This window comes from Myxine glutinosa, chromosome 5, assembly GCF_964187855.1.
Source record: "Myxine glutinosa chromosome 5, kmMyxGlut1.1, whole genome shotgun sequence".
NCBI classification, from domain to species: Eukaryota; Metazoa; Chordata; class Myxini; order Myxiniformes; family Myxinidae; genus Myxine; species Myxine glutinosa.
Genome location: NC_136265.1, coordinates 164,524,148 through 164,549,144, shown reverse-complemented (window position 1 = coordinate 164,549,144; position 24,997 = coordinate 164,524,148). Strand labels below are relative to the sequence as shown.

At 50.2% G+C, this 24,997-nt stretch overlaps 1 protein-coding gene across 3 annotated transcripts in view; it reads left to right on the top strand.

Annotated features, from left to right (window-relative positions):
- LOC137417072 (guanylate-binding protein 4-like) overlaps positions 1 to 24,997 on the top strand; it is a 75,075-nt gene that overhangs the window by 34,001 nt on the left and 16,077 nt on the right. Inside the window, exons 4-8 of one of the 3 annotated variants that reach the window (XM_078778976.1) lie at positions 317 to 575; positions 995 to 1,172; positions 1,506 to 1,783; positions 11,257 to 11,469; positions 13,156 to 13,258. In XM_078778976.1, the coding sequence (XP_078635102.1) occupies positions 317 to 575; positions 995 to 1,172; positions 1,506 to 1,783; positions 11,257 to 11,469; positions 13,156 to 13,258 (1,031 nt within the window). The remainder of the gene's footprint in view (positions 1 to 316; positions 576 to 994; positions 1,173 to 1,505; positions 1,784 to 11,256; positions 11,470 to 13,155; positions 13,259 to 24,997) is intronic. The other 2 variants (XR_013623613.1, XM_078778978.1) reach the window with 2 other exon arrangements.

Below are 24,997 nucleotides of genomic sequence, written 5' to 3'. Positions count from 1 at the left end.
TATCCAGCTCTGTGTGTGTGCATTACCCCACATTTATATTAGGATTAAATAGATGGGCAAAAAAAAATTTGTCACACGTTAATGTGGATTATGTGGAGTGGGCTTTGAGTGTGATTCGCCTACTTGGTTAGAGCAGCTCAGTAGTTGGAGTTATATCATGGACTACGTTAATGAATGTCATGAAGGGCGTTCGTCATACATGAAATGGGCCATAAGCTACTGAACCAGGCTTCATTGATTGTTGGTAAATTGTCATCATCAGTAAAGAATGGTTATAGGTACCATGAAGGATCTTAATGAAACTTGTTCTCTCCAGCTTTGTGTCGGACATGTCTAAACACGTGAGGACAAAAATGGCTTCACACGATGGGGTACTGAGAGAATGTGAGATGTACTTCCCATATTTTGTGATCTGTTTGCGGGACTTCACGCTTGCCCTTGAGGTGGACGACAAGTCTTGCACACCGGACCAATACATGGAGCATTGTTTTCATCCACAGTCGGCATCCACCACGATGAGCAAAGAAGCTCGCAAGTACCGGCATCAGCTCGAAATGTTGCGTTTGATCTTCACGGTAACTTGTGCTCTTTTCTGAATATATATATTTTTAATGCTCACTCAAGCCCTGGTGTTGGGCTAGCGGCTAGGGTGCCGGCTTAGGATCCTAGGATCCTGGGTTCGAATCCCGGTCGATCGCCGAATTAACGCCAGGGGGGTTGACTCAGCCTGTCATCCTTCCGAGGTCGGCTAATTGAGTACCAGTTCACTGGCAATTCCCTGTTTGTCGTTAAAGGCGGCAAAAAGGGTTGGCGTCAGGAAGGGCATCCGGCCGTAAAACATTGCTTCAAAAAGGGGACCAAAAAACAACAACTACCACAGTCCTCGAAAAAGGCCAACCCCCGCTTTGCGGGGGAAAATGGCCTCTAAACGGTGGTTTTAGGGTTTTTACTCAATCCTATTCATTGAATTAATTTTGAGTTCAACTTTCGACAGAAACGGAAGTGCTTTGTGTTTCCACCGCCCACGGAACCTGAGAAAATGAAGATTTTGGAAAGTTTGGATGACTCCAGCTTGAAGCCTCAGTTTGTGCGTAACATGAACGAGTTTGCATCGTTTGTACTTAAAAGTGCTGATGTCAAGAACATTGAAACGTCAACTGTTAATGGAACAGGTGAGTATGTTTAAATGCTAACATATGAACAGTTTTCGATAGATTTTGACGCAGTTCCATATGTTGCCCACAAACAACACTAATGCAACAAAATGGATGTGATGTATAAAGCCTAATGATAATGGAAACCCACACTCTGTATAAAACCGCAACAATAACTTAATAAGGCTTAGTGGTGAGGATAATTTACTGGAAATTCAGAGTTTGTGGAAATCCAACTCCACAAAAGCTAAACCCTGAAATACTGATGCATATCTTTCTCTTGCATATTTTCTGGAATATTTCTTGTGAGAGAACATTGACCTGAACTCCACATAATCTCCGACCTTGCAGTGCTGGTGCATTTGGCCCGTAAATACGTGAAGGCCCAGCAGGAGGGAGCCATTCCATGCATGGAGAGCACCTTCAAAATGGTGGTGGAAGATGTCAATTCGAGGGTGTGTGAAGAAGCGTTTCATATTTACCAAGATCTCATCTGTAAAAAAGTGAACATGCCTACGAGTGTCTCTCATATAAAGGCCAGCCACTTGCATTGCTGGAGGATCGCAATCCAATCTTACAAGTATAATTGTGTGCTCGATCATGAGAACAAACATGGCAAGATCCTGAACGTAAGTCTTTACAGGAATGTGGCATTTCTGCTTTTTTGGGAATGTCTCACGGCAGAGCTGGCATATAGTTGCATTCAACAATAACATGAAAATGTTCACAAACAAAAGGGAATGTTTGGAAACAGTATAGCATTGGGAAAATGGGAATATATATATACATATATACAGACTTGGCATTTAATATGGAATATTTTTTTTGTGGGGGTGAACTTACTTTTCAAGATGACTTAGAACCAAAAGTTCATTGGAATTATGTTGAAATTATTCTAGATTTTGTTAATGTGACCTTTAAAAGAAACAAAAACCACATTTGACATTTCGAAGCAAATAAATTGATCCTTGAAAGTGATGTAAACTGATATCGAACTCAATTCACGGACAGTACTGTGTTAAACTTCTGTGCGTTTTCCAGAAGTATCTCTTTATTTTGCACATTCGCCAAACATTTTTTAAACAAAAACAAAAGTTAAATTACGACGGGGATTACGGACAGTAAAATTACAGTTCAGTACTTCCTGTAACCCCCACGAGCATCCAGGAGAGCACGTACACGTTGAGGTATGCTGTTCACGAGATTTGCCAAGTTTTGGACAGGAATCGCTTGCCATGCAGTTACAATAGCCTGCTGCAATTCACGCACAGAGGCAGGCTGGTGGTCCAAGTGGTCGATTTGACGCGTTAATTCTGCCCACAAGTTCTCTATCGGATTCATATCCGGGGACATGGCAGGCCACTCCATATGCTCTACACCACAGTCAGCAAGAAAGTGTTGCATCATGCGAGCACGATGAGGCCGTGCATTGTCATCTTGCAAGACAAAGTTTCCTCGAAAGGCTGCACAAACAAATGGAAGCAATGTTTCTTCCAGAATGGCCCTGTGATTGAACTGGTTCAGGTTTCCATTCAGAACAACCACGTCAGTTTTGCCCCCTGCATGAAAAGCAGCCCAAACGGTCACCCCACCACCTCCAGCTAGGACTCTTGGCACTGTACAATCTTCGTTGTAGTCTTCATGCACTTGTCTGCACACTCGGACGTGGCCATCTTGACGATAGACCAGAAATCTAGACTCGTCACTGAAGGTCACGTGATTCCAGTGTCCTGGCTGCCATTGACGGTGCTCTCTGGCCCACTGCAATCGGCGCTGGCGGTGTTGTCTGGTCAGTCGTGGCTTTCTCAGGGGATGCCTGGCACGATAGCCTGCTTGAACCAGTTGTTTGTCGACTAGCCTTCTGAATACAGGCACATTTGTCAGTTGCTGCCACTCAGCCCTAAGCCGATTAGCTGACTTGGGACGGCCATTGAGGATTAACCGGTGCAGCTGGCGATCATCCCTCCTTGTGGTTCTGCGGGGACATCCTGGCCTCGGTATTGGAGTAGGGACACCCCTCTGAGCATTTCGTTGCAGGATCTTTGACACCTGACCTTGAGTGATGCCATACTGCCAAGCAATAGCACGCTGTTTCATGCCGGAATTTCGTAAAGGCACCACTAAATGACAAACAGCATTGTCGAGTTGACGGACCATCTCCAGGGGAAGCGGCAATAACTTTTGTAGACGTGCAGCAGTTGTTTTCCACTAATACAGAACGCAACAACCCTTATATACCCGATTGTGAAGCCAATCGTCAAATGTACCTGTCCGTACATTTTGTCACGCCACCTGTGATATAATCCTGTTATTGACTTCTTGCTGCGACAGACAATCAGTGACATGGTTCTTTTAACAAAGAAATCACCGAAGCGTAAAAGAAACTTACCAGATTGATATACCGAGTTCAGAAAGTAAACCCAAGTCAAGAAAAAAAAAATTCCATATTAAATGCCAAGTCTGTATATTGTCGTGTCCGCAGCTAGTTAACACCAGCCTTAGATGGTTGAACCAAACCAGCCTTAACTCACGAGGCGATCCCCCAATTATGGCGGGTATTGAGCGCAGGATGGACGAGACACGAAGTGTTTGACTTCATGAAAACACAGGTTTAATCCGAAACCCAAACCAAGAACCAAACATCAATAGGTAACGATAATGATTTGTACGAAATAAGGTGCCAAATGAAGACAACGGAAATAAAGCTGAAGTAACTAAATTATACGGTGAGGAACCTTCACAGATACAAACACGCACACAGGGTAAAGTAATAAAATAAAATCTCCCTCTCCGGAACTTAGCTGTCGCAAAAATGGGTCCTGTTGGTGAGGTCGGCAGTGGTGGTGTCCGGAGCCACCACAACGGGAAGCTTGGAAAATGGCAATGGCGTCGAACGCCGCGCGACAAAAAAAACGCTCGGTATCGAGGCTGTGGTGAGCCCGCAGACGGCCCTCTTTCTCTCTTCTCCTCTTGGGGAAGGACAACATGGCTTCCAGCTCCCACGAAGAGCCCAACAGTCCAAGCTCCCTCACGATCCGCAAAAGAAAACTGCTCTCTGTCAAGACCCACAAAAAGGCCTCCTTCTCCCTCACAAGAACCCAAAACGCGCTCTTCCCACCCAACCAATCGCGAAGCTTCTTTTTCGCGCACTCGCTCACCAAGCACCAATCACGAAGCTTCTTCTTCAAGCTAGCCTCGTGCTCCGCCCATGTCATCCGGACGTGTCACTCGGGGGGGTGTGGCCTGCTGTTCCTGTTCCCCACCCGCCGTACCACTGGTAGCTCTGCCTCTACTGGGTGGGTCTTTGCTGTATGTATCCATGGAGCGTGATTAGCTTGGCCAGCTGCCGTTTTGCTTGACCGGCGGTTGTTATAAATGTGAGGGATGGCCACAGAAGGTTTCACGCACAGGGGAAACTAACCTTAAACCCTACTAATAATTAATACGTCATCATCCCTTGTATAATGAACATTTAAACACAACCTTATGCTACATTTTCCCAACTTAGTACATCGAGATGCTCCTACACGTCACACGGTCCATGCTATTTCCTGCACAATTCTACCTTTCCTACTGTATTCTCTTACCTACCTCCATAAACATATATATATATATCAGTGGAAAATAGGTTAACGTTTGAATGGAAAATCAGTTCCATGACATTGTCCTGTAGGTAGGTTTAATGACAATTTGATCTCTGGCAATATCCTGTAGAAATACAATCAAGCAATATATATCAGGATCATGGAATCATAAAGAAAGTTCAGTAATATCAATCAATGCAAGCAACCCTAGATTATCTACGTATACGCACCATCCGAGTCTACATGTCTTAGATTAAATGTCTCAGGAGTGTGCCGGAGCAGCAGTCGTCCGAGTTCTTATAGATGCCTCTCAGTGGTTAGAGAGGGCATCACACCTGGGTTCAACTTCGATACATTTTCATTACATTCTCCCCGCCGTTAGAACCACACTTCCGCTAGGCAGGAATCAAGCACGCAGCAGCATTAGTAAAGTAGCGATGTCAGTCCATGTCAGTCGGTCCATCCGTAGCGATCAGGGCGGCGAATTTCCCTGCCAGCACGGGTCCGGAAACTACCGGGTACTACATCCCCAAGCCCGGAGTCCCCCGCATCAGAGTAGCCGCCTGAAGCAGGCGACGGAGGGGGCACCACAGTGCCTACAGGCAGGGGTGTATTTTGCGACGGGCGGGACGGCAGATGTTCCATAGGCAGAGCCACGGAAGAGTCCATAGACTCGTAAATTGGTTCGTCGATGTCCTCGCAAGGGTCGATGGCCCCGCAAGGGGCCAGGTGGCGTACGGAGACAGTGGACTGTCAGCCATCCATCAGCCATCAACACGCGAGCATGCTCGGGATTAACATGGAGTACCTGCACCTTATCCACTAGTGGATCATACTTGCTCGTGCGAACCGCACGTTTGAGGTAGGCCGGCCCGGGCTCAGCGAGCCAACTATGTAAAGATCGGATACTCCCCGAGCTCCTCGGGTGATGAAACATCCGTTCGTGAGGAGTCTGGTTGGTGGCCGTACATAGTAAAGCCCTGATTGAGTTCAGTGCCGCAGGTAACGATCAAGCCCATTTATCTAGGCCCCGGCCGAGGGACCTAAGGCTTAGCGTGACGGCCCTCCATATAATCCCATTGAAGCGTTCGACCTGCCCATTCGCCTGTGGTCTATACGGGATGGTATAGCTAGAAGCGACATTATGCTGAAGTAAGAAGCTCCTCACTTCCTGGGACAGGAACACCGCACCTCGATCGGTATGCACGTAGGCCGGATTCCCAAACATAGAAAACAAGTTCTGCAGACACCATTTCACTGTGGCGGCCGTCATATCTGCGCACGTGAAAGCGAAAGGGAATCGCGAGTACTCATCAACGATAGTGAGCAGCTAACGAGAGTTACCCGACGCCGGCAGCGGCCCTTTGAAATCCATTGCCAATCGCTCCCACGGCCTAGTAGCCCTGACCATGGGAGGGTTGTAAAAACGCAGTTTGAGTTCCGCACATACAGCACAGTCGTGACAGACCTGGCGAATGTCCGCAACCGAGTATGGCAGATTACGACAACGCACAAAATGAGTGAAACGCGTCACCCCAGGATGACACAGAGTGTCGTGCAAAGCGCGCAGACCCTCCAAAGATATGAGACCCGCACACGTTGCCGGCCACGATAAAGCGTCGGCAACCAGGTTATTCCTCCCCGGGCGATATTTGATGGTATAGCAGAAATCGGCGAGTTCGATGCGCCAGCGAGTGATTTTCTCATTCTTAATGCATTGAGCATGCAGGGTGTCGTACATAAACGCAACGCTCTGTTGGTCCGTCATGATTTGGAAGCATCGTCCGAGCAAGTAGGGACGCCAACGGCGAATCGACTCGACGATCGCGTACGCTTCCTTTTTGACAGACGAATGTCTCCGCTCAGCGGAGGTGAGAGTTCGCGAAAAGAAAGCGACAAGGCGCCCCCCCCTGGGAGAGAGTCGCAGCTATCGCATGATCTGAGGCATCACTTTCCAAAACGAAAGATTTGTTATCATCAATCGTCGCCACAGCGGCCCCAGCGATGTCAGACTTAAGGCCATGAAAATCAGCCTTGGCATCAAGGCTCATGGGGAACGCTTCACAGTCCACAAGTGGGCGGAGTTTCGCGGAGAAATTTTGCACACACTTAGAATAATGGGCGAACAGCCCGAGAGCACGCTTCAGCGAAGCTCGATCGCAGGGCGGGGCCATGTCGAGCAACGGTCGCAGACGCTCCTTATCCGGAGCAACAGAGCCGTGGGTCACGGTGTACCCCAGAAGATCTATCGTGCGCACGGAGTAACGACACTTAGCCTCATTCATGGTTAAGCGATACCGCTGCGTGACCTCGAGGAAGCGCTTCAGATTTGCATCATGATGCTCCTGGTCATGCCCGCAAACCGTAAGATTGTCCAGATATACAAAGACGTCGGTCAAGTTCTCCTTAGCGATGAGGTCGTCCATAGCCCTCTGAAAACACGCGACCCCGTTCGTGACCCCAAAAGGTAGCCGGGTGAACTGGTATAACCTTTGACCCGATTCAAATGCGGTATAGATACGGTCAGCCTCAGAGATGGGGATTTGATGATACGCACTACGCAGATCGAGAGTGCTGTAGACCGAGTACTGGGCCACCTGTCAAACCAGGGAGTCCATCCCCGGAAGGGGGTAGGCGTCCAGCTGTGTAAATCGATTAATCGTCTGCGAATAGTCGATTATCATGCGTTTGCGGTGCGCTTCACTTCGTACCACCAGGACCTGGGCCCGCCATGACGACCGACTAGGTTCTATGATACCTTCCTTTAAGAGCTGGGCCGTTTCTTCCGCAATGAATTGCACGTCAGCTCATGAGTAGCGTCGCGATTTAACCGCTACAGGTGTGCAGTGCAGTCCATGGTCATATTGGGGAACAGCGACAGCTGCTCAATTTCCATCCCTGCAAGAGCGCACACAGCAAGCGTGTCAGGGCCACCAAATTCCATTTCCAACCGTCCATGTCGCTTAAGAAAATCATGTCCTAGCAAAACATCTGCACATAATGCTGGTAAGACCATGAGATGCACATCTGGAAATATTCGTCGCTTTATCACAAGCTTCAATCGACATTCCCCTTTTGTGCTGAGCCTAAGCCCTTGAGAGGCCATAAAGATCCGACGTCTTGTCCCAATAATCGGCCATCCATGTTTTTGCACCAGTCGATAATCAACATAACTATCAGTAGACCCTGTATCGATTGAAGCTCTAGCAAAAATTCCCTCGATCATAAGACGGATAATAGCCCGAGCCAGGCCAGGTGGTCCTGCAGGTATCGAGCCATCCAGGCGAGACGATCGCGCCTCGCGTGTGGATCCAACGCCAGCTAAAGTTTTCCATGCCGCAGTGGCTTGTAGTTCGTACGTGCAGCCTCCGGAGGGCGCTCGTGTCACGCGCGGAGTTTCAGAGCCAGCTAGAGTTTTCCGCGCCGAAGCAGGAGCTTGTAGTTCGTACGAGCAGTCTTCGGATGGCGCTCGTGTCACGCGCGGAGTTTCAAAGCCAACATGAGACGTTCGGATGCCGGCCAAGGACGGTCGCCCTGCGTTCTGTCGTGTTTGCACCACTTGTTTTGACGGCGCGATGAATCCCACCAAGGTCGAGCGAGCAGCCAGGGGCCCACAAGGAGGTGCGATTCTCATCAAAGTTGAGTGAGGCGCCCCGCTCTTTGCTCGGCCCACTGGCTCGGCGGTAAGCACATTCATTGTCGAGCGAGTTTGTTTGCCCTGCGTCACCTTTCGGCAAACCTTTGCAAAATGGCCTGGTTTTGTGCACAAATGACATATCGCATCACGGGCCGGGCACACAGACCAGGGATGTTGTCGATTCCCGCAGAAATAGCACGTAGCGTTACGTCCGGGCTTTGGTCCCGCAGCTGCTGCGGCCGTCAAGCCCGGTTCAGGGTCCTCCTCGGGAGCGGCCAGGGATTCCGGCAGAGATGCCGTGGCTGCATCCGCGTCCTCGGCGGTAGCTCTCTCCGGTCGAGCTTGTCGAGATGTCCCCGCAGTGACGTATGGGTGTTCATACGTGTCGGATTGTTCCCGTGCTTGGGTATAGACGTGAGCTAGCCGTAGTGCTTCAGCGAGCGTCAAGTCGGCTTCTTCAAGAAGTCTTTGTCTGACTATTGAGGAGCTGAGTCCTGAGACGAAAGAATCGCGTACAAGATCATCGCAAACTTGTTCATGTGTACGTACTGCCGGAGCACTGTCGGTCAGCAGACGCCGTAGCTCTTGCGCGAAATGATCCAGAGTCTCCGTGGGCTGTTGTTTCCGTATGGCGAGCAGGTGCCGGGAATAAATCGCGCTTCGTTACTTGATGTAAATTCGCTTTAGCTCTGTCACCGCGGCATCGAATGTCACGCACTGTTCGATAGCCTGGTAAACGTTATGATGCACTTTTGTCTGTAGCACCTCTAATTTCGTTTAATCAGTGACTGCGGTTTCCTGGGCCTTGAATTGATTGTCTAAGGTTTTCAGCCAATGTGTCAGTTCCGCGCCCGCGTCCGCTGCTTGTGGGGCGGCTGCGAATTGCGGCACCTGAATCGTCCTGTGTCCCGCCATGTCGCCCACGTTCGCCTCTTGTTCTCGATTGGACAGCGAGACAAATTGTCATTCATTGTAATGGAAAATCAGTTCCACGACATTGTCCTGTAGGTAGGTTTAATGACAATTTGATCTCTGGCAATATCCTGTAGAAATACAATCAAGCAATATATATCAGGATCATGGAATCATAAAGAAAGTTCAGTAATATCAATCAATGCAAGCAAGCCTAGATTATCTACGTATACGCACCATCTGAGTCTACATGTCTTAGATTAAATGTCTCAGGAGTGTGCCGGAAGCAGCAGTCGTCCGAGTTCTTATAGGCGCCTCTCAGTGGTGAGAGAGAGCATCACACCTGGGTTCAACTTAGATACATTTTCATTTCACATACATACATATATATATACACATGCCCTGGTATACATTTTAGGTCACGGAAGAAGTGACCTCATGTTCACGGAAGTGACGTCGTGTTTGTTACTGAAAGAAAGCACACGCATCATCTGTTCGAGCGCCATTCGCCATTTCATTTCCACTCAGGAAAGTTGAACTTATTCCATCCAAAACTTTTATTACTACCTTCATCTGAATTTGGGTTGATTGCATGACCATTCCGGTAGTTTTCACAACTATAGCACTGGATATGAGAGGTTCGTAATTTTTATTTGCAGTAAAAATTTAGTGAGTAGTTTTAGTCATTTGAAATTCCGTTATCACTTTGACAATAAACATATTTCTAAAATAATCATACCTTTTCTTTATGAAACAAAAGTAAATCCACAAGCCTGTGAGTTATATTTATACGGCACATCATGTCACTGCTCTGCCCATCTCGGAACAGCATGAACCGGCACACAACATGTTATGTCAAGGCAAGACACGATCCTGCACACGTCATGTCACGGCTCAGCACGATCCGGCACACATCATGTCATAGCACACGGCAAGGCATGCCACGGTATGGTCTAGCACACGGAAAGGCATGCCACGGCATGGTCTAGCACACGGCAAGGCATGTCATGGCTTGGCATGATCCGGCACACATCATGTCATGTCACACGGCCAGGCATGCCACGGCATGGTCTAGCACACGGAAAGGCATGTCATGGCTCGGCATGATCCGGCACACATCATGTCATGTCACACGGCCGGGTATGCCACGGCATGGTCTAGCACATGGAAAGGCATGTCACGGCTCGGCATGATCCGGCACACATCATGTCATGTCACACGGCCAGGCATGCCATGGCATGGTCTAGCACACGGAAAGGCATGCCACGGTATGGTCTAGCACACGGAAAGGCATGCCACGGCATGGTCTAGCACACAGAAAGGCATGTCATGGCTCGGCATGATCCGGCACACATCATGTCATGTCACATGGCCAGGCATGCCACGGCATGGGCTAGCACACGGAAAGGCATGTCATGGCTTTGCATGATCCGGCACACATCATGTCATGTCACACGGCCAGACATGGCACGGCATGGTCGAGCACACGGAAAGGCATGTCACGGCACGGCTTGGCCCACTTTTCGGCTATCAGCATCATTTATCTAAATTCTAAAGGAACTTCTGCGATAGAAAGATGATTTTTTTTCTTTCAACATAATTTACAGAGCAACTGATCGAATCCAATAATGCAAGACTTGCAAATATAGAAATGTTTTTTTTTTTGCCATTTGAAATTCCGTTATGACTTTGATGATGCATATATTTCTAAAAGACATACTTTTCTTTATGAAACAAAATTAAATCCACAAGCCTGTTAGTTATAATAATGTTCAACAACTGTGCTGTGATGGTGGTACCAGAGAGGGGTAAACGGAAAGGGGGGGAGGGGGGGGGGGGATTGTCTTTGCCCCAACATTTCTGACAGGCCTCACGCCTGTTTCTTATAAAAAGCACATTTCCTACAAGGAAGCTTTAATATTTGCCTTTAAAATGGTGCATTTCCTTCATTTTGTTATCAATATGATAGGAAAAAGTGGAGAAGTGTTTTACGTCATACTTGAAGAGAAATGAGAATACATCCCTGGAGGCCTGCCGGCGATGCTTGGACATGCTGTACGAGCCAATCCGTGCCAGCATGGAGGATGAAGCGTTTCTTAAGCCAGGCTGTTTTAAATACTATCAGCACGAGATGAGGAAACTGCGGATAAACTACGATAAATCAGGAAACATGGGAGAGAAGGTGAGTAAAATACTTTATTTAACTTCAAAATAAACTTTTATCCTTAAGTTCCAGATAAAAAAACAGTTTAGGGTAGATCCGCCATTTGAGAGCAGTCACCTGATTGTTGCACGTGACGTGCACCTGCAATGCTTTGTTACCCTCGCCAGAGGAGACGGTATTGCATTCGACTCCGTTTGTTACTTGCCGGAATAGAGTATGTTGCTTGGTTTGTCTCTGTCTGTCTGTGTGTTTGTGCTCAGTACTACGTCTACATCGTTGCACACAGCATCGCCATACTTTACACACATATTTGCCTTGCCCTGGAATAGACTGTGCCCAATTTTTAACTCTCTAGGCCCAAGGTCAAGCTCAAGGTCACCCAAAACGTGAAATCAGGGGGGTCGAATTTTCATTTAAAATATATTTCAAACCACTATAACTCTAAAAGTACAAGAGATATGCATACACTTAGTTGCTGACATATAGGAAGTCGCATACGACATTTAATTTGGCACCATGACCTTTGACCTTGAGTGACCTTGAAAGGTCAAACTCAAGGTCAAAAAGTTTTTTTTTTTTACTAATAACTCTGTCAAACATTATCCGATTCCCTTCTCACCAACACCAAAATGTTCATTATTCAATTCCCGAAAAATAACATGTGGTATAAAATGGACAAAAATGCTTAGTTTTAACTATTTTTTGGGGTCAAAGGTCAGGGGGCCAAGTTTTCATTGAAAATATATTTCAAACCACTATAATTCTGAAAGGACAAGAGATATACATACACTTACTCAGTTACCTTCCATTGCTTAGCGTATATACATGGAAAGATTTCCCGCCATTTTGATCCAAAATGGCCGATAAAAAAGTACATTCCGGCAAGTCCTCGGTCTCTGACCGATTTTTTTCATTTGTTTGTCTGTCTGTCTGTTTGTTTGTTCACACAGAATAAATATGACTTTCTCTGCAACCGTTGGTCCGATTGAGAGGAAATTTTCACCATAATTGCAACTCCACCTGTAGAATTATAAAATGATAATTATGACGTCATAGGTCACGTGGTTCGGCCGCCATCTTGGAGAAACCGAAAAATTTTGCACCTCTATATCTACGAAAGCGCTGAATAGACAAAATTGAGACGTAGCTCATTGTAAAGATCTCTCCATGGAGAATAAAATATGTTAATGAAGATGTCATAGGTGCCTCCATTATGACATCATAATTCGACAAGTACAAAACTTCATCCGATCAAGATTAAATTTATTGAGCGTCATCTAGGCATAAATTAGTGGGGGGGAAAAAAAAAAAAATGACCATCGGTCACGTGGTTCGAGCCGCCATATTGGAAAAACCGAAAAAATTTGCACCTCTATCTCCGAAAGCGCTGCATAGAAAAAATTGAGACGTGGCTCATTGAAAAGAACTCTCCATGTGGAATAACATCTGTTAATGATGGATGTCATAGGTGCCTCCATTATGACGTCATAATTCGACAAGTACAAATCTTCATACGATCAAGATGAAATTTCTTGAGCATAATGGAGGGATAAATTGGTGGAGAAAAATAGATGATGTCATCAGTCACGTGGTTCGGTCGCCATATTAATTTTAACACAAAAGCCTTAAAAACCACTGAAAACTTTCTTAGCGAGGGTCTGCAATCTCTGATTGCTCTTTCTTGTTTGTTTTGTTTTGCCAAAGGCAGAAGAAGCCTTTGCTGACTTCGTGGAGAAGCGGAGAACTGAAAGCCATCATATCAGAATGATGGATTCTACACTGAGCAAAATGGACAAAGACAGGCTGGGTATTAAATGATCGGCTGCACTCACCACTCTGTCCTTTATGAGTAATAACCGATAGGCATCATCACTTTGTTAGTTACATGCTCAACAGTCACTTGTTCCTCGATGAGAATGTAAATCAACTGTGTCTTTGTGCTTTTCTGCAACCACTGAAACATAAATAAAAACTCTACTTCTATTACAACTAATTTTAGGCTGACAGGATAGCCCAGAGGTATGCATGCTTGACTCTGAGTTGTCTCGCCTGGGTTTGAATCTCAACCTCACTATAAACTGTCATCCCAGTGTTTAACAGGTTGGCGGAGGTACCGATCGACGTGTGTGCCATCCCTCAGATGGATGTTAAGCTTGACGACAAATCTGTTAGCATCAGGTGGTTGACGTCAAATATCCCACAGTGTCTTTCCTAAAGAGTAAGCGAGTTATTGCCGCCGGGACACTGAATACATTTCAAATTCTTACTGTAATCTTCAGGGGGCACTGCATCAGCGACACAGTGGTGGCTACCAGCAAATAATGCTACTTACATACATGTGCTGCATATTGAAGAAGAATAACTACTACCCTAATGGACACAATTATTTCCACCTTGTAAAGCCAGCAATGAGAGAAGTTTTACCTGTCTTTTCCCCAACCGACTGGCCAGGCCTGATGTTTTTACTGAAGCTGATTTGTGCAATAACTTCTCAATTGTTGAGGGTGCTGGTCAGGACAACTCGCTTACTCTTGGCAAATGACACCGTGGGATCATTACCCTCCACCAGCTAATGCTCGCATAGGGACACCCAGCTTAATATCTTTCCAAAGGTCAGCCCATCTGTGAAACTCCAATTTGACAGTTTATCATCAGGTCGAGAATGGAATCCGGACTAGACTACCTTCTGCACCATCCTGTCGGACCATAATAAATAAAAAGTGTATCTATAATAATAAAAGACAGTGTATGTGTGTGTGTCTCTTCCATAACTCCAAAACCATTAAATATAGCGGCCCCAAACTTTGCATGCATATGTCTCAACCTCCAATGGAGGGCATGAATGAAAACCGGGAGTTTGGGTGTGTTTTGGAGATCATTTATGTGAACAGACTTGACGTTGGTCAGCCTGCATTCAGGTCATTAAGCTTAGGGGTCTTGATTCGGGTATTCAGCTTGGGGGTCTTAAATGGTAATATAGGTGATCGTCATACCTTTGAATTGCTGTATTCCTGTATACATCGCAATGCTTATGAACAGCAGTGTTTGTGCCTTTATTTAATTTCCACAAAGCTTGAGAATCTCTTCACCTGAACCAAATTTCAAAATTTTAACTGTGGAATTGACCTCAGCAGCAATTCTGACTATTAAAAAGTGTTAATTTGGCCAATTCGGACATTGTGGGACACTCCGGCCATCTCAACAGTGGTTGGAGTGCTTGCTTGAGTGCTTAAGCTGCTTGGTGAATGCTCCATAGGCTTCTTTTGCAAGTCATGGCGATACAGCAGACAGCGCTCCCTTTTCGTTTTTATGTACCCAGTTTGTTATTACATGAGATCACATTGAATCACATTTTTGTGTGATGTACTTTCGTCATATTAATATCTATATTATAATAGCCGTAGATGATTCTGTCTGTCTGTCTGTCTATCTGTTGGGTGTCTGTCCGGGGTGTGGCTTACTCGGTTTGCAGAGTAGCTCCACCCATAGCTCCACCCATTCTGGGAGTGGCTATAAACAAATATCCACCATTTTATTAACTCGCATAGCTTTGAGTCCTGTTTTGTAGGCCCGTGGTGTCTTGCTCTCCCCCAGTTTTATTTCAAATCAAATTCGATAAATCATTTCATTTTTCACAGTCGCTAACATAGTTTTAGACTCGGTTGAAAAAAAACGGGAAGAAAATCCGATGAAAGTTGCCGTTTATAGAACGAAATGAATTCTCAAAGGCCTGTAACTTCAAGGCCATTGAGTCTCTCTCACGCCTTTATCTCCAATCTAACTCACCATATGATTTCATTTTTATCGATGGTTTTACTTTTAGACTCGGTGTCAGCAATAATTGAGAACAATCCACACACGCGGGAAAATGCAGAGATATATTTTTTAAAATCGCGTCATGGTGTATCATACACCGCCCAACATGACACCGCCGGCAATGTGTCGATATATATTAAAAATTCGCTTTTGCTTTTCCGTTATGATATATTACTATTTCGTTTGATGATAGTCGTCACAAAAACGTCAACAATGATGCCGACATATATTTCTTCGTTTTTATTTCATTCAACATATTAGCCGGAAGTAAAATATGTTTCAGGAAATTACCGAGAGATATTTCTTCGTTTTTTTTATTAGTTATGTGCGCATACACTTTAAATAGGTTTATTTGAAATCTTTAATTTTCCACAATATAATTTACTTGCCATTTATCATTTGATGATTACGAGACAAATTCCTCTTGAGGATCGTGACAATTCATGCGTTGCGTGGAAACTTCCATTTCCAAAATGAATGAGACGATCGATGAAGAACGACTCGGTGTCACCAACGCGGGAAAATGCAGAGATATATTTTTTAAAATACACCATATCACCGCACAACACCGCCCAACAGCTAACAAGTATCATACACCGCCCAACAGCCAACGAGTATCATACACCGCCCAACATGACACAGACAGCAACATGTCGACATTATCGCTTTTTCTTTAAACCGAGTGAACCGAGCCGAACCGAATACACCGCGTGAATTCACCGAGCGAATTTCAGCCAATTCCACCTATTTCTTCGTTTTTATTTTATTCGTTACCAGCAGAAGTACCCAGCGTTGCCGGGCGGGGGAGGGGGGAAGGGCACGTACACTTTAAACATGTATATACATGTGGGATGTGGGATATATACATGTGGGACATGTGTACGTGTGTGTACGTGTGTGTGTGTGTGTGTGTGTGTGCGCGCGTGAATATGTGTGTGTGTGTATATATGTGTGTGTATGTGTATGTAGGCTAACCCCCGCTCTAGCAGGGAAAATGGCCTTAAAATGCATGTTGTTGTTGTATGTGTATATACATGTCTGTGTGTGTGTGTTTGTGTGTATATGTGTCTGTACGTGTGTGTGTGTGTGTGTGTGTGTGTGTGTGTGTGTGTGTGTGGAGATGTATATATGTGTATATATGTGTATATGTGGATACATATGTGTATACATATTTGCATATGTGTATATGTGTCTGTACGTGTGTGTGTGTATGTGTGTGTGTGTGTGTGTGTGTGTGTGTGTGTGTGTGCATGTGTGTGTGCATGTGTGTCGATGTACGTGTGTGTGTATGTGTATATGTGTGTGGGTGTATATGTGTGTGTGTGTGTATATGTAAACATGGGCCGGTGTGTGTGTAAAGTGTGAGGAGGTATTGGAGAGGAAAATGCAGAGATATATTTTTTTAAATCGCGCCATGATGATAAACGAAAATACACCGCCTAAAATAACAGTCTGTGGCGGACACAAAAGCCCACTGGCGTGGTGACATCATTCCGCGCACCAAGTGGGCGGTGGCCACGCACCAGGGGTAGGCGTGGCCTCATTATATACACCGGGCGCCCAGCCCGGGACAGTACAGTGTTACAGTGTAGTCTTACAATAAAGACGTTTATATGTTACCGCTTGTCCGCTTCCTCCTTGCTCACAAGCAGCGCGCGTAACGCCGCGCTTTACTGGTGACCCTCGACGTTGGATCTGCTGGAGCGATCCTTCCACACGCGACGCCATCGCCATGGCCGACTTCGTCAAACTTCCGGAATTTTGGGAGGCTCAGGCCGAAGTCTGGTTCGTCCAGGCCGAAGCCCAATTTCAGCTTCGGCGCCTCACCGGCGATGACACGCGCTATTGCCACGTCGTCGCCTCCCTCGGGCCCGGCACGGCCGCTCGAGTTGTGTCCGTCCTTCGCCACCCACCGAACGGCCACAAGTACGAGGCACTCAAGCGGCTACTCCTAGCCACGTTCGGCCTTACGGACGACGCACGGGCCGACCGCCTCCTGGATCTCCCCGAGCTCGGTGAGACGCGCCCGTCGGTCCGAATGGACCATATGCTGTCACTGTTGGGCGACGAAGCCCCCGGTTCGCTATTCCGGGCGCTTTTCCGGCGCCAACTTCCAGCGCAGGTCCGCCTCGCGTTGGCCGGGACCGAGCTAACGGAACCCCGAGCATTGGCGGCCGAGGCGGACAGGTACTTCGCCGCTTCGGACATGCGGGCGAGCGTCGGCGTGGCCGTCACGGCCCTCGACGCTGATGTTCAGCAGCATGTTCCACAGCATCAGCTTCTACAGCACGCTGATGTTCAGCAGCATGCTGATACGCACCTCGTGAACGCCGCCACGCCCCGCCCACCGCCGCGGCGAAAACCGCCACCGCGGGGAAACCCGCCAACTCCACCGGCCTGGCGGAGCCAGCCGCGCTCCTCCAGCTCCACCACCTGGTGCTGGTTCCATGCCAAGTTCGGCCACGAAGCTCGGCGGTGTCATCCGCCGTGCTCCTTCAACGGGTCGGGAAACGCCCGGGCCGGCGCTCAATAGTGGCGATGAGCGCCGGCCATTCGAACAGCCTGCTGTTCATAACGGACACCTTCTCCAGGCGCCGTTACCTGTGCGACACGGGAGCGCAGGTGAGTGTCATTCCCGCCGGCACGTCAGACAAGCACGCCGTGGGTGGGGGCCCCGCGCTGCTTGCCGCGAACGGGACGCCCATCCGTACGTACGGAAAACGCTGCCTCTCTCTGCGGTTTGGAGGGCAGGTTTTCCGATGGACGTTCGTCACCGCCGACGTGCCCATGGCACTGCTTGGCGCGGACTTCCTGTGCGCTAATGGGCTCCTGGTCGACGTCAAGCGCAGACGGCTTGTCCAGGCCGAGACGTTCAGCTCGCTCGCTTGTGCGTTGCCCAGCTCAACGAGCGGCTTGCCAAGCGGCTTGCCGAACGATTCGGTTCCGGGCACGTTGGTCTGTACGCTTCCGGCAGCGGACGCATTCACCCGCCTCCTCGCCGGCTTCCCGGCCCTCACGCGGCCCACCTTCTCGGCGGGGGCCGTCAAGCACGGGGTGGCCCATCACATCCCCACCGTCGGGCCACCGGTCTACGCCCGGGCACGCCGCCTCGAGCCGACGAAGCTGGCGGTGGCAAAAGCGGAGTTCGCTACCCTGGAGCGACTCGGCATCGTTCGGCGCTCAGAGAGCGCTTGGGCGTCGCCGCTGCACATCGTGCCGAAGCCCGGCGGGGGATGGCGACCGTGCGGGGACTATCGCCGTCTCAATGACGCCACGACTCCCGACCGCTACCCCGTCCCCCACATTCAGGACTTTTCCGCCCGTTTGGCGGGCAGGTCCTTCTTCTCGAAGGTGGACCTCATACGCGGCTACCATCAGGTCCCCGTCAGGCCGGAGGACGTCCCGAAGACGGCGGTCATCACGCCATTCGGACTCTTCGAGTTCTTGCGCATGCCCTTCGGTCTGAAGAATGCGGCTCAGGCGTTCCAGCGACTGATGGACAGCGTCCTGCGCGACTTGGATTTTGTCTACGTTTACCTGGACGATATCCTCGTCGCCAGCGCGTCCCGCGAAGAGCACCTACGCCACCTCCGCACGCTCTTCGAACGCCTGGGCCAGCATGGCCTGATTGTGAACCCCGCAAAGTGCCGGTTCGGCGCCGCCACAATCGATTTTCTGGGGCACCGTGTCACCAGGCACGGAGCCGTCCCCCTACCGGCCAAGGTGGAGGCGGTGAAGGGGTTTCCGCGCCCCCGCACGATCAGAGGGCTGCAGGAGTTCCTGGGCATGGTGAACTTTTACCATCGGTTCCTGCCCCGTATCGCCCAGCTCCTGCGCCCCCTGCACGAAGCTCTCCGAGGTAAGCCGGGCAAAGGCGACGTTACCTGGACCGAGCAGATGGACACGGCGTTCACGGGCGCGAAGCTCGCCTTGGCTAACGCCACCATGCTCGCGCACCCGGCGCCCGATGCACCGATCGCCCTCACCACCGATGCCTCGGACTACGCGGTGGGCGCAGTGCATGAGCAATGGGTGCGTGGAGCTTGGCAACCGCTGGCGTTCTTTAGCCGGCAGCTTCGCCCGCCCGAACGCCGTTACAGTACCTTCGACCGCGAGTTGCTCGGACTTCACTTGGCGGTCAGGCACTTCCGCCATCTGCTCGAGGGCCGGGCGTTCACTGCCTTCGTCGACCACAAGCCGCTGATCTTTGCGATGGGCAAAGTCACCGAGCCGTGGTCGGCCCGGCAGCAGCGTCACCTCTCGGCCGTGTCCGAGTACACGACGGACATCCAGCACGTCGCGGGGAAGGACAACCCGGTGGCGGATTGCCTTTCCCGGGCCGTCGCCCACGCAGTCCACCTCGGCATCGACTATGCCCGGATGGCAGCGGACCAGGCCGCTGACCCCGACGTCCAGGCCTTGCGGACCGCCGTCACGGGCCTCCGCGTCACCGAGGTGCCGTTTGACGGCGCGGGCGCGGCCCTCTTCTGCGACGTCTCCCTCGGGCGTCCTCGCCCCATCGTGCCCGCGGGCTGGCAGCGCCAGGTGTTTGACGCCATCCACGGCCTGTCCCACCCGGGCGCGAGGGCCTCCCAAAGGCTGATCGCCGACAAGTTTGTCTGGCATGGCCTCCGGAAGGCCGTCCGCGGCTGGGCCAGGACGTGCCTCGCGTGCCAGCGCGCCAAGGTGCACCGGCACACCCAGGCCCCGTTGGCCCCGTTCACGGTGCCGGAACGCCGGTTTGACCACGTCCACGTGGACCTGGTGGGACCTCTGCCCCCCTCGCGGGGTTTCACCTACGTCCTCACCATGGTGGACCGCACCACCCGGTGGCCGGAGGCCGTGCCCTTGGCGTCGACAACGGCGGCCGATGTCGCGCAGGCTTTCATCGCCACCTGGGTCGCCCGGTTCGGCGCCCCCTCAGACATCTCATCCGACCGCGGCCCCCAGTTCACCTCGGAGCTCTGGGGGGCGGTTGCGCAGGGGCTCGGGGTCCGGCTGCACCGAACCACGGCCTACCATCCCCAGGCTAACGGCCTGTGTGAGCGATTTCACCGCTCATTGAAGGCCGCGCTCCGGGCCACCCTCCGCGACGGCGGCTGGGTCGACAGGCTCCCCTGGGTCCTGCTGGGCCTCCGGACGGCGCCCAAGGAGGACCTGCGCGCATCCGCGGCGGAATTGGTCTTCGGGCAACCGCTGCGGGTGCCGGGCGAGTTCCTCCCCGACTCCACGGCACCATGGTCCGCGGCACAGCAGCGCTCCGCTCTACAAGAGACCGCCCAGAGGTTCGCCCCGGTGCCAACGGCATGCCACGGGCACCCACCGACGCACGTCGCCCCGGAGCTTCGCACGGCGGAGTACGTCTTCGTCCGCCACGATGCCCATCGGACACCACTGCGGCCCCCGTACGACGGGCCTTTCCGCGTGCTGGAGACCGGGGCGAAGCACTTCACCCTGGACATCGGCGGTACTCCTGACCGCGTTTCGGTAGACCGCCTCAAGCCGGCCCACCTCGATGTGGACCATCCACCGCCAGTGGCCCGACCCCCACGTCGGGGCCGCCCTCCTGCGGGCGGACCCCCGGCACCGCCCAGCCACGCCGCCCCCCGGTCCTGCACCCATCCCAGGGGCAGCCAGGGGCATCCCACCTGGCATCCCTGCACCCCGGACGCCGCCGATCGCCAGGGGGCGCTTCGGCCGGGTCATTCGTCTGCCCCGCAAACTGGCCCTCCAGGTGCGCGGGAATTCTGGGGGGGCGCGTGTGGCGGACACAAAAGCCCACTGGCGTGGTGACATCATTCCGCGCACCAAGTGGGCGGTGGCCACGCACCAGGGGTAGGCGTGGCCTCATTATATACACCGGGCGCCCAGCCCGGGACAGTACAGTGTTACAGTGTAGTCTTACAATAAAGACGTTTATATGTTACCGCTTGTCCGCTTCCTCCTTGCTCACAAGCAGCGCGCGTAACGCCGCGCTTTAAGTCGACATATATTTAAAATTCGCCATACACATCCATGCGGGAATCCCACGGGCATGGATGTGTGTGACATTTCGACATATTGAGTTACATGCTGCGCCTGCACATTCAGTTATATAAGATGGTTACTGGCAATTGATCACATCCACAAATGATGTAATCCACACAATTTATGTACTTTACATAACGTTAATAGGAATACATGCCCGTGTAGATGGGAATGACATATAATTAATTCACCGAAAACGTTGAAGCAACCGCATAATATTACGGTGATGTTTAACTCTGAGAATAGTTCTAAATTTAAAAAACTTTCTTCTGATATTTGTGATTTATTTCAAACAAACTGTATTTCCCAGCTACACGGGCATGTATTCCTATTAACGTTATGTAAAGTACATAAATTGTGTGGATTACATCATTTGTGGATGTGATCAATTACCAGTAACCATTTTATATAACTGAATGTGCAGGTGCAGCATCTAACTCAATATGTCGAAATGTCACACACGTCCATGCCCGTGGGATTCCCACGGGTGACCCCGCTAGTAATAATAATAATAATTCATTTATTTTGTATAGCGCTTTTCAAGAAGCCCAAAGGCGCTTTGACAGAGTGGAAAACATAATGCATAACAATACATGAAAACAACAATTGCAAAAACAAGAATCAATAGGGAAATATTTAAAGCAAAAGGAGGGAGAAGGAGAAGGGATAGTCGGGGGTTAAATGCTGTGGGTTGAATGTTGAATGCAGTGTTGAACAGGTGGGTCTTTAGTGATGTTTTGAATGTAGTGAGTGAGGAGGAGTCTCTGATGGTGTGAGGTAGTGAGTTCCAGAGGGTGGGAGCAGCGATGGAGAAGGCCCTGTCCCCCCAGGATCTGAATTTGGTCCGGATGAAGGGGGTCAGGAGGTTGGTACCAGCAGAGCGGAGGTTGCGGGTGGGAGTGTGTCTGGAGAGGAGGTCAGCCAGGTAGGATGGGGCCAGGTTATGGAGGGCTTTGTATGTCAAGTGGAGGATTTTGTACTGGATTCTCTGGGGGATGGGGAGCCAGTGAAGCTTGTAAAGGACGGGGGTGATGTGGTCACGGGTCCGGGAATGGGTGAGTAGACGGGCAGCGGAGTTCTGAATGTATTGGAGTTTATTGGTGATTTTTGAGGGTGAACCATAGAGGAGGCTATTGCAGTAGTCCAGACGGGAGGTGATGAAGGCGTGGATGAGGGTTTCTGCAGCCGTGGAGGAGAGGGATGAGCGGAGACGGGCAATGTTTTTCAGGTGAAAGAAGGCTGACTTTGTGATCTGTTTAGTGTATTTGTCGAAGGAGAGGGTTTGGTCAAAGATGACGCCAAGATTCCGGATGTGAGGGGAGGTGGATACTGGGATACCGTCGATGTTGAGGGCAAAGTTATGGGTGGATTTTGTGAGCGTTTTTGGGCCAATGATGATTATTTCAGATTTATCACAGTTAAGCTTGAGGAAGTTGATTTGAAGCCAGGATTTTATTTCAGTGATGCAGTTTGTCAGGATAGAGTGGGTGTCGGTGGAGACGGACTTGGTGGAGATGAAAAGCTGGATGTCATCGGCGAAGCAGTGGAATTGGAGACCATGACGGCGGATTAAGTGACCGAGGGGGGGACAGGTAAAGGATGAAGAGGAGGGGGCCAAGAACTGAACCTTGGGGGACACCTTGTGGGAGGGGAGCAGTGGGGGATTTGCAGTTATTGATGGAGATGAACTGGCGTCTGTCAGAGAGGTATGATTTAATCCAAGAGAGTGCAGTGCCGGTAACGTTAAAGGTGGATTCAAGTCGGGTGAGGAGGATGGTGTGATCGATGGTGTCAAAGGCAGCGCTGAGGTCGAGGAGGACGAGAATGTTGAGGTTGCCAGCGTCAGAGGAGAGGAGAAGGTCGTTGGTGATTTTGAGGAGAGCAGTTTCAGTACTGTGGTTGGAGCGGAATCCGGATTGGAATGTTTCATACAGGTTATTGGCAGAAAGGTGATGTTTGAGTTGAGTGGCTACAGCGCGTTCCAAAACTTTCGACAGAAAGGGTAGGTTGGAGATGGGTCTGACGTTGTTTAGGGTGTCAGGGTTTAGACCAGGTTTTTTTAGAATGGGGGTAACAGCAGCAATTTTGAGGGAAGGTGGGACGATGCCTGTAGACAGGGAGGAGTTTATTGTTGCAATGATAAGTGGAGAGAGAGCAGGGAGGGAGGCCTTGACAAAGCTGGAGGGGATGGGGTCAAGAGTGCAGGTGGCAGTTTTCATTCCTATGAGGAGTTCAGAGAGGTCAGTAGGGGAGATTGGGCAGAACCGAGACAGGGGGTGGCAGGACAAGGGGGGGGGGGGGGGGCAGGTGGTTGGAGGGGGAGCGGGTGCGGCGGTGGTCAAGCTGTTGTAGATGTTGTCAATTTTGCATTGGAAGAAAGAGAGGAAGGAGATGCAGTTGTCTACTGTGAATGACTGGGTGGTGGTGTTCAGGGGGCGGAGGAGTTTGTTTATTGTCGAGAAGAGTGCTTTTGGGTTTCCGGAGCCAGAGTGGATAATTTGAGAGTAGTAGGCGGAGCGGGCGCGGGAGAGGGCATCTTTGTAGTGTTGTAGGTGGTCCTTGTAGGCTTGGGAGTGAACTGTGAGACCTGTTTTATTGCGGAGTCTTTCAAGTTGGCGAGCACGAGTTTTCATCAGGCGGAGTTCAGGGGTAAACCAGGGAGCAGAATGGGTGAAAGAAACTGTTTTGGTTTTTACAGGCGCAAGCTGGTCAAGGCAGGAGGAGAGAGTGTGGTTGTAGTAGTCAGTGAGGTCGGAAGGGGTGTGGAGGTCAACGAAGGGAGAAGTGGACATTTTTTCAGAGAGGGTGGATGAGAATGAGGTAGGTGAAAGAGCGTTTAGCTTCCGGAAGTTGATAGTGCGATAATATCTTGGTGTTGGGGTGGGGATGTTTATGGTCATAGTGATAGCTAAGTGGTCAGAGAGGGTGAGGTCGGAGCCAGAGAGATGGTGCAAATTTAATCCAGTGGAGCAGACAAGGTCCAAAATGTGACCACGGATATGGGTAGGAAAGTCGACATGTTGAGTGAGGTTAAAGCAGGTGAGTAAATCAGTGAAGTCAGTGGTTATTGTGGAGTCAGTGGAGTCCATGTGGATATTGAAATCACCAAGGAGGAGGATTGAGGGGGAGAGGGAACATAGCTGGGTCAGAAAGTAGGAGAAGTCAGACAGAAATGATGGGTGTGGTTTGGGAGGGCGGTAGACGACAGCCATGACTGACTGCGTGCGACGAGAGAGTTTAAAAGCCAGGTGTTCAAATGATGAGGATGAGGCGATGGGGATGAGGCTGGTCCTGATGTCTTGACGGTGGATAACGGCAATTCCACCTCCTCGGCCCCCCGAGCGTGGTTTATTGACGTAGGAATATCCATTGGGTGTGGTGAGGTTGAGTGTGTAGTAGTGGAGAGAATAATATAGGGTCCCCCCTCCCTCCTCTTCTCCCCATCCCCTTATCCTCCCTTCCTCCTATCCGCCCCCTCCACATTATCCTCCCCTCTTCCCCCTTCCCCTTCAGTATCCCCTTCCCCGTTCCCCAGTCTCCACTTCTCCCCTCCCCAGCCTCTCCGCCTCCCTTTCCATGACCTCACCCTTCCCTCCACTATCCTTCATCTCCCCCCCCCCCCACATCATTCCCCTCCTCTTCCCCCTCCCCATTCCCAGTTCCCATTCTGCTCCCATTCCCACCTCCCTCCACCTTCCCTCTT